General features: G+C 37.0%; 4 protein-coding genes and 2 non-coding genes across 8 annotated transcripts; 5 read left to right on the top strand and 1 right to left on the bottom strand.

Moving 5' to 3' along the window:
* The first annotated feature begins 946 nt into the window (after positions 1 to 946).
* On the top strand, positions 947 to 2,475 carry LOC106450701 (reticulon-like protein B5). Its single transcript, XM_013892420.3, has 4 exons — positions 947 to 1,197; positions 1,539 to 1,719; positions 1,813 to 1,954; positions 2,056 to 2,475. The coding sequence occupies exons 1-4, from the start codon at positions 1,002 to 1,004 to the stop codon at positions 2,290 to 2,292; spliced, it is 756 nt and encodes a 251-aa protein (XP_013747874.1). The 5' UTR covers positions 947 to 1,001; the 3' UTR covers positions 2,293 to 2,475.
* A 711-nt stretch (positions 2,476 to 3,186) lies between these two features.
* LOC125586817 lies at positions 3,187 to 3,333 on the top strand. Its single transcript, XR_007323345.1, has one exon. It is a non-coding gene; the product is annotated as a small nucleolar RNA snoR145 (small nucleolar RNA).
* A 44-nt stretch (positions 3,334 to 3,377) lies between these two features.
* Positions 3,378 to 3,521, top strand: LOC125586815. Its single transcript, XR_007323343.1, has one exon. It is a non-coding gene; the product is annotated as a small nucleolar RNA snoR135 (small nucleolar RNA).
* Positions 3,522 to 4,538: 1,017 nt separating this feature from the next.
* On the bottom strand, positions 4,539 to 6,592 carry LOC106450706 (U11/U12 small nuclear ribonucleoprotein 59 kDa protein). 2 transcript variants are annotated; one of them, XM_048754426.1, is made up of 8 exons: positions 6,297 to 6,592; positions 5,881 to 6,214; positions 5,730 to 5,813; positions 5,595 to 5,660; positions 5,425 to 5,497; positions 5,019 to 5,344; positions 4,897 to 4,937; positions 4,539 to 4,819 (listed from the first exon to the last, which is right to left on the bottom strand). In XM_048754426.1, the coding sequence occupies exons 1-8, from the start codon at positions 6,440 to 6,442 to the stop codon at positions 4,717 to 4,719; spliced, it is 1,173 nt and encodes a 390-aa protein (XP_048610383.1). In that variant the 5' UTR covers positions 6,443 to 6,592; the 3' UTR covers positions 4,539 to 4,716. The 2 variants fall into 2 exon arrangements, with proteins under 2 accessions (XP_048610383.1, XP_013747879.2); XM_013892425.3 differs by having other exon boundaries at positions 4,539 to 4,801; positions 6,297 to 6,589.
* A 637-nt stretch (positions 6,593 to 7,229) lies between these two features.
* On the top strand, positions 7,230 to 9,008 carry LOC125585413 (delta(8)-fatty-acid desaturase 2-like). Its single transcript, XM_048754425.1, has one exon. The coding sequence runs from the start codon at positions 7,460 to 7,462 to the stop codon at positions 8,807 to 8,809; it is 1,350 nt and encodes a 449-aa protein (XP_048610382.1). The 5' UTR covers positions 7,230 to 7,459; the 3' UTR covers positions 8,810 to 9,008.
* Positions 9,009 to 14,112: 5,104 nt separating this feature from the next.
* On the top strand, positions 14,113 to 15,338 carry LOC125585412. 2 transcript variants are annotated; one of them, XM_048754424.1, is made up of 3 exons: positions 14,113 to 14,320; positions 14,447 to 14,578; positions 14,678 to 15,338. In XM_048754424.1, the coding sequence occupies exons 1-3, from the start codon at positions 14,177 to 14,179 to the stop codon at positions 14,849 to 14,851; spliced, it is 450 nt and encodes a 149-aa protein (XP_048610381.1). In that variant the 5' UTR covers positions 14,113 to 14,176; the 3' UTR covers positions 14,852 to 15,338. The 2 variants fall into 2 exon arrangements, with proteins under 2 accessions (XP_048610381.1, XP_048610380.1); XM_048754423.1 differs by having other exon boundaries at positions 14,116 to 14,362.
* The last annotated feature ends 109 nt before the right edge of the window (positions 15,339 to 15,447 follow it).

Here is a 15,447-nt window from a genome sequence, read left to right as displayed (position 1 = left end):
GCGTGAAAAAATCACGATCTGGTACCGATTACGTCCAGAAAACACTCGTGGTGTCGGTTAAATAATGAAAAAGGTATGACACGCATGTCGCACCATCAGCGATTCCTCCTTTGCGTTGCCTACACGTTCGTCTCTACTTCTCCGTCAACGAAACGTTGACTTTCTCTAAGGGTGTTTTTAAAACCAAACCAAAAGCCGAACCGGATAATTTTTTTGATCACACTTCGATGTGGTTTAACCAAATCAATTCTAATTCAATAATCTGGTTTAATATATTTTATTTTAAGATTTTAAAACAATATTAATAAATATGATATATAATTGAAGTATAAATAAATTTAAGAGAAATTCCCTAGGATGGCATAGCTTTTTTTAAATTTTTTGTCACAAAAATAGTTCTCAATGAACCAAAATAAGTTTTATTAAAGGGTAAAAATATATTTGAGTTTTAACTAATCTAGACTTAGAGTTTAGAGTTAAGGAGTGAAGTTTTAGGGATAGCGTTTCAAATTAAAAAAAAAACTAAAAAATAAATATTAAAATTTCAAAATAAAAAGAGGCTATTATAATCATTTTATTTTTTGAAGACTATTTTCGTGATAAAAACTTAAAAATGGCTATTTGAGAGAATTGCCATAAATTTAAAACATAAACTAGTTTTATGTTTATATGAATGGTTTATAGATTTTTAATAATTTAAATAATTTTTATCAGTTTAATAACTTTGAAATCCAATCCGATTATATGACTGGTTCATGTTCTAACCAAATATTAGACCCAAATCCGGTTTATAATCAAATCCGGTTCAACGATTGGATCGGTAACGCTGGTTTCTCTTTCCATTTAAAAAATACTAACACCGTTAAACGACGACATTCTCTCCCCGAACCAACACGCTCGGGTCCCGAACCTCACGCTCGTGAGACTATAAAACCTATTATTCACCCTTCCTACCTCTCCTCCTCTCCTCTGTTGAAATTCGAAATCGAGAAAAAAAAAAAATGGCGGAAGAAATTGAGAGATCGATGCCGGCGGAACAATCTCTGATGGACAAGATCTCCGAGAAGATCCACCACCACGACTCGTCGTCCGACTCCGAGTACGAGAAGCCTGATTCGCCGTCGGCTGTGAAGGCGAAGATCTATCGCTTGTTCGGCAGGGAGAAGCCTGTTCACAAGGTCCTCGGTGGTGGAAAGCGTATGAGTCCTTACCTTTCTATTGATCGTTTTGGTTTCTTATGCATTGATCTGCAATATCAGAATCTATTTACTCGTTTTCCAGATCCGATTGGTGAAAGTAGGTTTCAGAATCGAATTGCGTTTGGTTATTGGGCGGTTAACCGGTTTAATTTTCTTAGATCGGTTATTAGGATTCGTTCCCGGTTCAATTGATGTGTTAATGTCTTTGTTGAATTGAGAACATGAGCTTGGTTTTGATTAGATTGAGATATTTATTTTGTATTTTGAAGAAAACTTGCTACATAGTTTTGGATTTGAAAGAATTAATATTATGTTTGTATGCTTAATGAATCTTTGCAGCTGCTGATGTGTTCTTGTGGAGGGATAAGAAACTGTCAGCTGCTGTTCTCGGCGTTGCGACTGCTATTTGGGTTCTCTTTGAGCTGGTTGAGTATCATCTGTTGAGTCTTTTGTGTCACGTTTCGATTCTTGCTCTTGGAGGCTTGTTTCTCTGGTCCAATGCTCACACTTTCATCAAAAAGTAATCTGATTTCTCAGAGCTTTGATTAATATATGCCTTTATTGATGTTTTGTTTCCGTTTCTCAAATCCTTGATTTTTTTTTTTTGTGACAGGAGTCCACCTCAAATTCCAGAGATCCATGTTCCGGAGGAGCCTTTCCTTTTGATTGCCTCTTCCCTGATAAACGAACTAAACCAAGGTTTTGTTATCCTGCGAAGCATTGCCTTAGGCAGGGACCTTAAAAAGTTCCTCATGGTATGTTTCCTTCCTTGTTACTGACATTTGCAGCCTCGTGAAACATTCTAGAAAATGGTTTTAAGTTCGTAGCACATTTACATTGTTAATGTTGTATTCAGGTTGTGGTTGGTCTATGGATCATCTCGGTGGTGGGGAACTGGTGCAACTTCCTGACTCTGGTGTACATCTGCTTCGTGTTGTTACACACAGTGCCAATGATGTACGAGAAACACGAGGACAAGGTTGATCCGTTTGCAGAGAAAGCGTTCAAGGAGCTGCACAAACATTACCTTGTGTTCGATGAAAAGGTTGTTTCCAAGATTCCCATTGCTTCCCTCAAGGCTAAGTTGGGTTGAACAGAGACTTATATGTCTGTTTCCTTTTGCTTTTTGGTTTTATACATTGATCAATGTGGAATTTGGTGGCCGTTTTCAGAGTTTTGCACGCTAACGGCCTAAATGTCATGCATCACATTTTGATTGCAACTCAATTTTTTTTTTTGTATTTTTCTATAAAAAAAAAACTATTTGCCTTTTTTTATTATGGCTTCTTATGGAGAGAGAACACTTGAAATAATCAAAGGTGTTTACGTTTTGCACTTGTGAAATTGACCAAGCTAAACTGAAGAAAAAGTAAATAACCAAAGGTGGGGTTTCCGCAAACATCTTCATGATTTGCCGGGTCATCAACCACGGGTCGGGACCATTCTGTGATTTATAATTCAGGCCCAATAAGTTGCGTAAAGATGGGCTTCAATAAAAAGTCAAGATCGCAAATATGGGCCTAATCCAACGGCTATGATACGTCGCAGTAGCCCTAATACACGCCTCTATATAAACAGATCTAACGATACGAAAAATATCATCAGCTCTTCCTCGCCGTCTCTGTGATAGTATTTGTCTAGCATTCGAATTAGATCTCTTTTCTTTTTCTTCTTTCAACTTTTGGTTTTTGTTTTGAGTTTTCTTTTCTGAACCGAGAGATGCGATGAAGAGTTAATATCGGAAAGAAATAGTTGATCGTTCGCGAGATGAGATCCGATTATATTATGGTTCGTATTCGCTGAGCATTTCGAATTTTTAAGTTAGTGTAAACGAGGGACCTATGGGTGAAACGCTGTAAATTCAATGCGTATTCAAGCCAAGTTTACCTTCGTATAATTCATTTATCGGAGATTAACGGAATCTGTGGTTTTAATTCCTGATTTCTATTTAATTTTTCGATTACAAATTTCCTTTTTTTTCATTGAGAAGCGAAGGACCCAGCAGGGAAGCGAGTAATGCTCATGAAATGAGGCTTCTCTAACAAAATTATTTAACCTTCGTAGATTAAGTCTCTCCAAGAGATCGTTGATTATCTGTTGTTATAGGATTGTCGTGAGTTCTTGGTGTAAAGTTAGATATGAATATTTGAGTTTTTAGCATGCTTTTTTTTTTTTGAGAAAGCAGGGATTGTGTGTATCGGCTTAGTGCTAACAATGCACTTTGTACGAAAGATTTCCCAATGCAAAATCAATTTGGGGCAGATGGGCAGTTGTGATTCACTTTCTCTATTGAATAGCTCAACAATCATCTTCCCCACATTTTGTTTTCTTTTTTATCCAAATACCTTTCATTATAACCTTCTTGTGTGGATGGGGTGGGAGAAAGACATTTGATTTGTACACTTGGAGGAAGGTTCTACTTCTGTGTTGCCTATTTCACGATTTTTAATTAAATCTGCCACTTCCGGCAAGACCGTCATGCCAATTAAACAAGACTATTGACCTACTCATATGCACTATTTCAACTCATTTTATGTTCTTACCTAACAACTGAGTATTTCATCGGAAACTTAAACTGGGTTAATTAATGAATTTAATAGTTTGAAGATTGAGTTAAACTGTTTATTAGCTGAATAATACGATCTTAAAAAAAATATTGGGTCCATTGATGAACTATTTAAAACCTTATTTGTATTTTGGATAACAGAAGATCGAAAATCCTAAAATTACTTGAATACAAATTCATAAAGGTTTTTAATTTTTTCGAAAATTCAATGTTTATTATCGAAACTCTTTCTCTTAGATCTACATTTTCTAAACCTACCTTCGTTGATTTTCTTCGATAACAGAAAGAAAAAATCCAAAAAATTACTTGAATCAAACAAAAAAAATACACAAAATAGAAACATATCAGTATTAATCGTGGAGAGGAGTCAACATCTTTGAGGTTTTAATTGTTATTCTTGTAATCTCTTATCGCCGGCTGCGTGAGAGAGAGTGACGATGGTTTTTGGCGGAGACGATGACGAATCTCGACGGGGACGATAACGACGACGGAGACGAGGATCACGACCGGAAATCATTTATTCTTAACCAATTTATAAAGACTTATAAATAATTATAAACTCTTATTGATTGGTATATTTTTATAAGAGTTTATAAATGATACACAATTCCTTTTAAATTCTTACAAAGGAAATACCAGTTTATATACACATAACATTTTATAAATTGATTTATAAGAGTTTATAAACTGATTTATTATTGATAAAGGTTTATAAATTATTTCTAAATCTTCATAAATGATGTATAAACATTATCTATGAGCTAAGATCGGCATTGTCCTGTCTCAGAGAATCCATTCATCAAACTAACAATCGTTATCAATGAGTTTGTATGTTTTAAAACAGGATCGACACTAACTCAAGATTTCTCAAGCAACAATATTTATGGAACTCGTGTTAGCTAAGATTAACATTGTCCTGTCTCCTAGAATACGACCGGCTACTAACTAAGATCACTCTTTGGAGTTTTTAACAAGACAAGAAGCCCAAATCTCATCGGCTGGTGGTGATGGCTGTACCCAATGTCCAGGAATCCGGCTGTATAAGAAACAAGACCTTTTTCTCAAGAGATAAACATTTAAAGCTTGTCTAAAATTGCGAGGAAAAAAAAGAAAAAGAAATGATGAACTTACCTTCCTCCGGGACTCAGATATGCATCCCATTCTCTTCTGATCTGTATTTTTAATACCATAACTCAGCTACTAAACCTTTGAAGTAAGAAAATAAAAGAGATGTAGAGTTGAAGAAAACCCACCTCAATAAGTCTACCCATGTCCAAATTGCTTCCATAGTAATAATGATAGCACTCGACCGGTAAATTTGACACATTGTCGACACCTTTGTCAGGAGGAGGAGCTTCTACTGTCTTTTCACAAGACGCTGCTGCGACAGTATTGCTTTCTTTATCCGTGCCTTTGTTGATGATTTCGTTACCGGTGGTTTGAGTAGTGCCTTCCTCGGAGGGAATGACATTCTCTTCGATCTCCATGTTGATTACAGACTGAGCTTGATTCTCCTCTTGCTCCACCGCAGCTCGAACGCTCTCGAAAAACTTGTCATCTTCTTCCGGGAGAAAATGCCCTGCATATGTGAACATATAACTCACTTGAGTCCTATTCTGGTATCAGAACGCATTGTACAACTTCAGATTATTGACATACCTTGCTTCTTCAGTTTTTCGATTCTTAGCGAACGCAACTCTTGCATTTCCTCAACGATTAGAGCTAGTTCAAGCTGAAACATTGAAACTAATGAGACTGTTTAAGCTAACTAAACATAAACCTATCTCGAATTACAACTATAATGTCTAAGATAGCATTATAAGTCTCACCTCCGGTTCTAATCTCCTTCGCTCTCGTTTCGCCTTGACCTTCTCAATAGCCTTCATCTCATCAACCTGAAAACAGACAGAACCCGTTCAGATACCAACACGAGGAAACCATTTGATTGCTTCATCACTTATTACCTTTTTGTTAGCCATGTCCTTGGCCATTTCCTTTTCCCTCCATCCATCAGCCTCTCGATCAGCTTGTTCAAATCTTTCAGGCTCCTGTAATACAATCAACAACTCAAATACTGCAATATAACCTAAACAGAGCTTTCAATCAAACCCATACCTTAGCTCGCATCTCTGCAAGGCAACGTCTCTTCTTCTTCTTCCAAAGTTTATTCCTTTTAGACTTCTTCATCCTACAACTCAATCTCACCGCCGCAGACTTCTCCTCCCATGGAGAATTCTCGTCAACAGCAAACCTAAAAGGCTCAAGCTGTGCTCTCAAGGTAAACATCAAGGAGTTAGCAGCTTCCACTGAAAGCTTCTCCTGCTCTTCCAAATCAATCTTCACACTTTCTACATATCTCCTCAAACACTCTACCCCTGACTCTCCCTCCACAGTTTCCATCGAATCTTTACCATCTTTGATCATCCTCAATGCATCTAGTTCCTTCTCCCTTATGAAATTGCATACAACTCATGAGATTCTCCTAATTGCAACAACACTCAATCGATTGATAGTGTGTGGCCTTTGCTTACATTGATTTTGCGAGGCGGATTGTATCTTGGAGCTGTTTGAGCTGATCGGTTATGTTCTTGGTGTTCCAGAACGCACCGCAGCGAGGTGGATCCGGAGGTGGCATCGGAGCCCAGTGGAACGGAGGCTGGTAACTCGCCGGATTCATGCTCAGGCAACGAGGGAGAGATTAGATTAATGACGTGAAAGGAGCTAATGATAGTGGTGGAGACTTACTGATGAAGAGTTACAAGGAGGAGGTTTCGGCGAGATCCGACGCCGGTAAGAGCAAACGAAGAGACAGACTCTACCGAGAGAGATGCTTTTGGGCTTTCAGTATGGATATAGCTAGGCCCATTTTGAAACCATATATGGCTTTTTTTTAAGAAATTCATTAAATGATTTTATATCACAAATTTGGATTTCAAGTTTCAGAAAGCAATTTATTGATAATTTTATGCATGGATTATAAGAAATGAAAATATGACATTTGGTGTTTCAAAAAAAAAAGAAAAAATATGAGATTTGTCATGGAATCAAACAAAATGTCATGTTATAGCTTTAAAAAAAACTAATGCAAACAGAAACATTATCTATGAAGTTTTATAAAGTAGATACAAGTATTAATAAGCAATGAAATAAATCAGTAATATAATTTTTTATATACTAATTTTATACTATTACAATAATAATTGAGTGTTTAAAATTTGGTCAAAGTTAATTAACTTTATTCGGTTAATAATTGACTTTAGTGGATTTTATTCAGTTGTTGACGACTTGTCACTTTTGTGGATAGTAGGATACTAAACTTGTCTTTTGAGTCAACTATAAATAGAAAGTGAAAGAGCAACACCAACTAATAATGACAGAGATGATCTGTCAATGGAGTTTTGTACTTAATCACCATTCAATTAATAGAGAGTAGCGTAACGGATTAAAAAGGGAGTTTTACACGCTTAACCATGCAAATAGATCCTAAAAACAAAACACAGAACATGTGTCAAAGATTCGAATTATAGATTCCTAAACAATAAACAAACCAGATATATAAGGAAGCAGAAGGATCCGTCAAGAACAACTCTATTCAGAATCTGTGAATCACAAATCCATAGAGAGAAAGGTTCTCTTACCTTTCTCAACTTGGGTTCTGTTCATTTCAAGATTCTGATTAAACCTTTCAAGAAAAATGGTAGAACAAACAAAGAAGAGATTCATTGCAAGCGATGATCTAAAAAAACACAACCAACCTGGAGATCTATGGATCTCCATCCAAGGCAAAGTCTACGACGTCTCCCACTGGGTTAAATCCCACCCCGGAGGCGAAGCAGCGATCCTAAACCTCGCCGGTCAAGACGTCACCGACGCCTTCATCGCTTACCATCCCGGAACCGCATGGCGCCACCTCGAAAACCTCCACAACGGTTACCACGTGAAAGACCACCACGTGTCCGACGTGTCGCGTGACTACCGTCGTTTAGCCGCGGAGTTTTCAAAACGCGGACTCTTCGATAAAAAAGGTCACGTGACTCTTTACACGCTCACGTGCGTCGCTTTGATGCTCGCGGCGGTTGTATACGGCGTCGTCGCATGCACGAGCCTCTGGGCCCATTTAATATCCGCCGTCTTGCTGGGCCTTCTCTGGATACAGAGCGCTTACGTGGGACATGACTCTGGTCATTACAACGTGACGTCGACGAAGCCGTGTAATAAACTCGTCCAGCTTCTGTCTGGTAACTGCATCACTGGGATATCGATCGCGTGGTGGAAATGGACGCACAACGCTCACCATATCTCTTGTAATAGTCTTGACCACGATCCTGACCTCCAGCACATCCCTGTCTTAGCCGTCTCCAACAAGTTCTTTAAGTCGATGACGTCACGTTTCTATGGGAGGAAGTTGACGTTCGATCCACTAGCTCGGCTCTTGATCAGTTACCAACACTGGTCGTTTTATCCAATCATGTGTGTGGGGAGAATCAATCTCTTTGTCCAAACGTTACTTTTGCTATTCTCGAGACGTCACGTTCCTGATCGAGCCTTGAACATAGCTGGGATTCTTGTTTTCTGGACGTGGTTTCCTCTTTTAGTATCCTTCCTACCAAACTGGCAAGAGAGGATCATCTTTGTATTCATAAGCATGGCTGTCACGGCGATTCAACACGTTCAGTTCTGTTTAAACCATTTTGCGGCAGATGTTTACACCGGTCCGCCTAATGGGAACGATTGGTTCGAGAAGCAGACCGCCGGTACGCTTGATATATCGTGTAGGTCGTACATGGACTGGTTCTTTGGTGGGTTGCAGTTTCAGCTAGAGCATCATTTGTTCCCTAGGCTGCCGCGTTGCCATCTCAGGGGAGTTTCTCCTGTGGTTCAGGAGCTTTGTAATAAGCATAATCTTCCGTACAGGAGTCTTTCGTGGTGGGAGGCTAATGTGTGGACGCTCAGGACGCTGAGAAAAGCAGCGGTTCAAGCTAGAGATGTGACTAATCCTGTGTTGGAGAATTTGCTATGGGAAGCTTTGAATACTCACGGCTAGAGAAAAACAGAAGACAGATCGGTTTGGTTCGGTTTTGTATGGTTTTTATTTCGTTTGTGAGATACTTTTCTAGTGGAAGAGATGTGTTAGTTTTGGTTTTTGATGTAACTCATCAACATTTCATTTCATAAAAATACTAAGGCAAATCCGCCTAGGGCGGGCTAACAAATAAATTAATAATACAAATTGATTTTGAATGTTTGATTTATTTTTAACTAAAAGTAGAATTGACATTTATAAATTTCTTACAACAGTTACACAATTTATTTTACTATAGACTTAAAAATATAATTATTTTCTTTTAATTTTTATTCTAATTTAACTATAACAGTAAGATACAAAAAAAATTCGTAAAATTATAGTTTATTGGATTAAGTACAATGAAATTATTTCTGCTCTCAATTATATATTTGTTTCATGAATTAAATTGTTTTTATACATTGTTTCTTAGAACTAATGATATACACGATATAAAAGAAGTAACTTATTCATTATAACTAAAATTATTTAAGGATATATAAATAAATAATATGAAAATATCGTTTATATAGTACATGTTTGTCAGAATCTTATAGGTATTATAATTATTATTATATATCAATCTATCAATGTAATTGATTAAAATTTTGAAATAAATATAACTGACCTTTTGTCACAAAAATAAATATTACTGACTTAACTTATAAAATATAATCCTTGGAATAAATTTATTATATACGGACTTGTATTGATAATCCTTGGAATAAATTTATTACTATTTTATGCAATAATAGATGTTGCAATGATAAACAGAACTTATAATGATGGTGGAGACAAACCTATTAATTGATTTGCAAATATTGAATCCATTATAAAATTCCTTATATAAAACAATCACACTTTTTGATAAAGAATACTAACCATAATCACCTCCTTAGTAATGAACCGAAATTAAGTCAATTAATCACCGCATTTTATTAGGCTTTTAAACAAGATTTGGTTACTAAAACCGTAACAGAAAAATTTAAAAAAAGTTATTAAAAATTATTGTTTTAACAATCACGATATCATTTGGCCTTGCTTGCTACGTTTTATTTAATGCCATACAGAGTAAACAAATAACTTTAATATTGATTGATTGAGATAAGTTTGAATTTGGTAGGCTATATTCATTCTGAATGTGTCCAATTAAACATTTTTGGTAGTAGTGTTTTTATTATTTTCAACTTGATATAGAGTTACATATCACAAAATTTGGACTCGTACAAATAAGAAAACATATAAATGTCGTATGGTTCAATAATTTAGCTTGTCATAGTCATACATATATCAAAAAGACAAATTGGTATATTTGCCTTACAAAGCTACGTTAATATGGTTTTCATAGTAATGCATCATATTTTTTTTTACACTTTCATAGTAACGCATTATATGGTTCTAGGAGCTCTCCAAGGATTTAAAAAAATAACCAGATCTTATTATATGATATGTAATTGTATGTGGAATATATTAAATTACCGGTATTCAAAGTTTTTATATAATTTTTTTTTTTTTTTGTCATCTCAAAGTTTTTATATAATATGATATATGTATGAATGCATTATATAATTTTTACACATTTTATATCACAACCCATGAATTTATTTTTGTTACACATTTTATATCACAACATGTTAATAATAACTCTCGAGATCATATTTTAATGCTATCACTATAACGTGAACTGTATCCAAAAGATTAATAACTATCGAGATCACATAATATTTGCTCTTCGATATAGGAATAAATAATGTATTAGCATTGCACGTGGCTGGTTTTATTTGTTTGGTTAGAAAATAACAAAGAAGCTTATAGTATATTAATGGATTTATAATGTAATGGTCAATGATAATTTTTGTAACTAATCTAGTTAACAATTGGTTTTAAATTTAAGACGTGAGAAAACTTGTAGTGCTGCCACGTAGGAAATGACATTCATGTAAATAACACATGACGTAAAGGTTATTTTTTTACAATGTTCCTCAAATAATAATAAAGGGATGATAAATATATTAACTTGATTTTTTGGGTCAATAAGGTAACAGCTAACGATTACTAATTGATAATATTTTCATTTACCCAATAAAAGTGGTCTTGACTTGTATCTCTTCAATGCCTTACAAGTCATTTTCTTTCCTCCTTATTTTATTCTTCCTCTGCTTAAAGGAAACGTCAAGACTCTCAAACTACGGCCAGCAAATCAAGAGCCAGCAGGGTTCTCCCTTACAAGACCAAGAACTTGAAAGACGATTACTTTCTTGGTCGTGTGCTCGGACAAGGACAGTTTGGAACCACTTTCCTCTGTTCGCATAACGAGAACAGCCTCGTCGTCCCTCACAGCCTCGTCGAACAAGGTTTTGTGTACATCCAATGTCATATATCAATTATTTTGAATGAACCTCTTTGCATATCCTTCTTCTTCTTCTCTGGTCTCGTCTATGATTGTGTACAGGACACTGTTTCGATGAACCCTTGCTTAAAGAACTTGTTGTGACTGAGTTTTTTTGTTTTTGTCAGGCACAACGTTTTCAAAAGTTGTTGGAAGTGCCTACTATGATGCACCTGAAGTATTACGTAACCATTACGGCCGTGACTGTGACGTATGGAGCACTGGAGTTATGTGGTTCTGCTCCTTTTGATGCTGGTTAGATTCTTTTTTTTCTCTCTTTAGAGATATGTATAATTGCAAGCGTTTCTTTCTCTCAGCTCACGTGTCCTATTTTGTATCCAGGAACTGATCGTGCTATCTTTAGAGAGATTTTACAGGGAGTGCCAAGGATCTTACAACGAAAATGCTTGTGAGCGATCCGAAAAAAAAGGCTAACTGCTCATCAAGTCTTGTGTAAGCTCTCTTGCCCTTTTGAGCTTAAGACTGCTGAAGTTGAAAACAAACGGAAGTGAAGAAACTATAAATTCATAAGATGTTGAAATGAGATCATCTGACCACGTTTTTGCCATTGTCATGTGTCCATTTTATAGCTTACAACTCACCAAGCTCATAACACATTTATACATAAGAATATTAACTTTATGTTTTTGGTCAATGAAATGTTCAGTTAATTCATATATATATATAGTAACAGCTAATAATTACTAGTTGACAACTTATTCAATTAAAACAACCAAGTTAGATTCTCAAAACTATGGCTACTGAATCAAGAACCAGATGGGTTCTCCCTTACAAGACCAAGATCCTGAGAGATTCTTGGTCGTGTGCTCGGACAAGGACAGTACGGAACCACTTTTCTCTGCACCCATAAGGAGACGGGTGGCACAACGTTTTCAGAACTTGTTGGAAGTGCATACTATGTGGCACGTGAAGTTTTACGTAAGCATTACGGCCGTGAATGTGACGTATGGAGTTATCCTCTACGTTCTGTTATGTGCAGGGCCGTGCTTGGATACATGTCCATCAAGCATCGGCTTGACGACCGATTACTATAAAAGAGGTTTTGGGGCCAATTTCCCAAATGATCAGTTAGCAGATATGGTTCAAGCAACTTATATTTGAATCAAAGACCAAGTCTCCCCAAGTTCGAATCCAGAGAAATGCTTTAATTTTATTACCATATTTTAAAATTTAAATAAAAGAAACTAAATTTATTTATAAAAAAAGCAAATATAGTAAAAAAGAAATAGAATAACGATCAGCATTATTTTAAATTATTTTTACACTAAGTTAACATGGCCGTCGCTCGTTCCACTCGCCTCACCGTCGTCCCTTCCGCTCGATTTGTCCTCGTCAATCCTTCCTTCATCGTCCTCGACGCCCTACGACTCCGTAACCCCTGCACTGCCGCTCCCCAGCCTGTCGACCATCACATCTCCGTCACCGGCGTTACGCCACCTCCAACACGAGCCATATCCCGCCGTCCCGACTCGTTTTTCCAGATCTGCTCACGTACATATGTGTTTGGGCTTTCAAAGTTTGGTCTCAAATGGTCCTTCTTCAACTCTTACACCAGGGCCCATTTTGATTGATGTTAATTTGAAAGAGCTAGATCAGTGTCCACACATCCCATGTCCTCTCTCGCCTACCTCAAACCCTGTAAGTTCAAAGTTTCCTTGGCAGCCGCACATCAAAATTATTGAATCTAGAACTGTCACAATGAGGCTCCATGTTGTCTTGGACTTGACATCCGCTGTCTCTCCGGACGAGCTCTCTATAGCTGAGGTTCTTGATTATATTTTTAGCTGCCACGGCTTTCACGGTTCTTCGCAGATCTATTCAACTTCAAAAGTTGTACCGTCAACGACTCTGCGTGTAGTCCTATTCCGGCAGTCCTTCCGTATCTCACTGCAACGTTATCTAAAATTAGCATTTGCCGACCTCTATCCTTCAGAGGATGTACCGTTGACGACTTTGTGTGTAGTCCTACTCCGGCAGCCTCTCCGCACCTCACTGCAATGTCGGGAGATCCAGACATCTTCAGAGACGGTTTTTAACTGCTCTCAAAACCCATCGGTTGGGTTATTCAACGTCGATTTCGACTTCTTTGCGTTTCTTCGAACGCGGGATCTAGGAATACAAGTGAAGCTTCTCTACGGGTTTCTTCTCTCCTTAGCCACATCTATCATTCGTCATGTTTTAGTTATTTTCGTTTATCACTTTACCGTCGAGAATTTTTCCGGTTCTAACCGACTTAGTCCTTGGGGTGTTTAATTTTAATATAACCATTTGGTGTAAAAAAAAAAAAAGTAAAAAAGAAATAGAATAACGATCAGCATTATTTTAAATTATTTTTACACTAAGTTAACGGACCAATTTTTTTTCTCTTGCTTCTAGTTTGGCAAATGCCAGGCAGGGCCCTGGTTATTTGGTCATTGAACTAGGATTTGACTGTAATCATTCATACTTGGTCAGTATTTAGAGTTCTTCTTCTTTGTCTGGGATAAATGTGTAGATGGCGCGAAAGAGTTCTTCTGATCCAATAGTGCCCCTACGCAGATACTCGGACTCGTTCAAGAAGTTGAACCTTCTGCAAGATAATTCGGTGCTAACCATCTGGACCAGTTCCTTTTTGATTTCGAGTCGACATATTGGACCACCATGTCTTGGAGTGGCTGAAGTTTCTCAGCTTTGGCCACCTATTGAAGAAAGAGAGAGAGAGAGAGAGTGAATCAGAGTATTACTAATTCCACAAATAATTAAATAGATAGAATACAAAGAAAATCATTCGCATAATGTTGTATTCATTTATTTTGGTTCCACCAGTTAAAGCCATAATCAGTATATATATATATATATAAACAATCAAAATATTCAAGTCAGGCTGACCTTGAAAATTTTGATGAGAGACTTGAGGTTACTGCGTGAGGATCAGTGATGGCACTTACTCGGAGAGGTGGATGTATGACGAGCTCCTACACAGCGAAAGCTTGATCGGTCTCTTCCACCTTGTCGGGACGGCTGATTTTCTGAATTTTGAGTCACTGGACGCTTTTATCCTCCACTATGTGGAAGACAAATCAGAAGAAGAGATATCTTATATGGTACGCAATGAAGAACTCAAGTCTCTCCTCAAAATTATCAAGGTATTTTTTTTTTTTTTTTTTTTTAATTCAGATTATGTGTGTTTGAGAACTCAATTACTATATGTTTTTTTTTTGTGTGTGTAGTTTGCTCGTTTTTATCTGAAAAATCCCGACAAGCTGTTCTCTGCGGTGCTCCCCCTTGTAAAGAAATCACAAGAAGAGTTCTCCCAGATGATTGTCAACAAAGATTTACCTAGTTTGATCAAGTTGATCAAGGTTCGTCCTCCTTGATCTTTAATCCTCAATAAATTGTACGTGTACTATCTAAGTCCTCTCTCTCTCTCTCTCTCTAATTTCATTCTTAATTACTTTAAGGTGGCTGAGTACATTGGTTATGAGAATGTGCGCAAAGCTGCACGCAACCATATCCTCTCTAAGTCAAGTAACCAACTTTCCCATGAAATCCATAGCCAAAACCTCAAGTCTCTCATCAAAATTTTCAAGCTTTCGCTGTGTAGGAGCTCGTCATACATCCACCTCTCCGAGTAAGTGCCATCACTGATCCTCACGCAGTATGTTAAAATCTTCTTGAAGGCTGTGCTTCTCACAAAGTACATCTCCACCGGCTCACGTATCCTATGGAATCCTTCCTTTGGAACCATCTTATTGAACAACTCCCATGTCTTGCGATCAACTTCTACAACCTTCTTATCACTGCAAATACACTTGACGACTGTATTACTGTTATTAGGATCATCATCCACCGCCATTGGACCTTGATAAGGTAGCAGAAACGTAGATTTTCTTTTTTAGGTTCTGCGGCTGACAAGTACACAAGAGAAAGAATTATATATATATATATATATACCAGAGCCCTAATTCCACACGACGTCGTTTCACCTGTCGGCAGGACATATTTTCCTCTTTTCAATCCCATTTTGAAGCCCCAACATTAGACTTTTAATATTACCAATTTTAATTGGTTCTATTTTTACTGTGATACTAAAACATAAAAAGGTGGTGGGCTCGTAACTCATAATCACATTGTTTATGGATTCCATTTGCAAGACTCGCTACGTGCAACTGTTTGAGAATGAAACGAGACCTACAATTCATTAATATATATGTTCCGGTGGATTTTAATT

Source organism: Brassica napus, chromosome C4 (assembly GCF_020379485.1).
Source record: "Brassica napus cultivar Da-Ae chromosome C4, Da-Ae, whole genome shotgun sequence".
Lineage (NCBI taxonomy): Eukaryota > Viridiplantae > Streptophyta > Magnoliopsida > Brassicales > Brassicaceae > Brassica > Brassica napus.
This window is presented reverse-complemented; position numbering and strand designations above follow the sequence as displayed.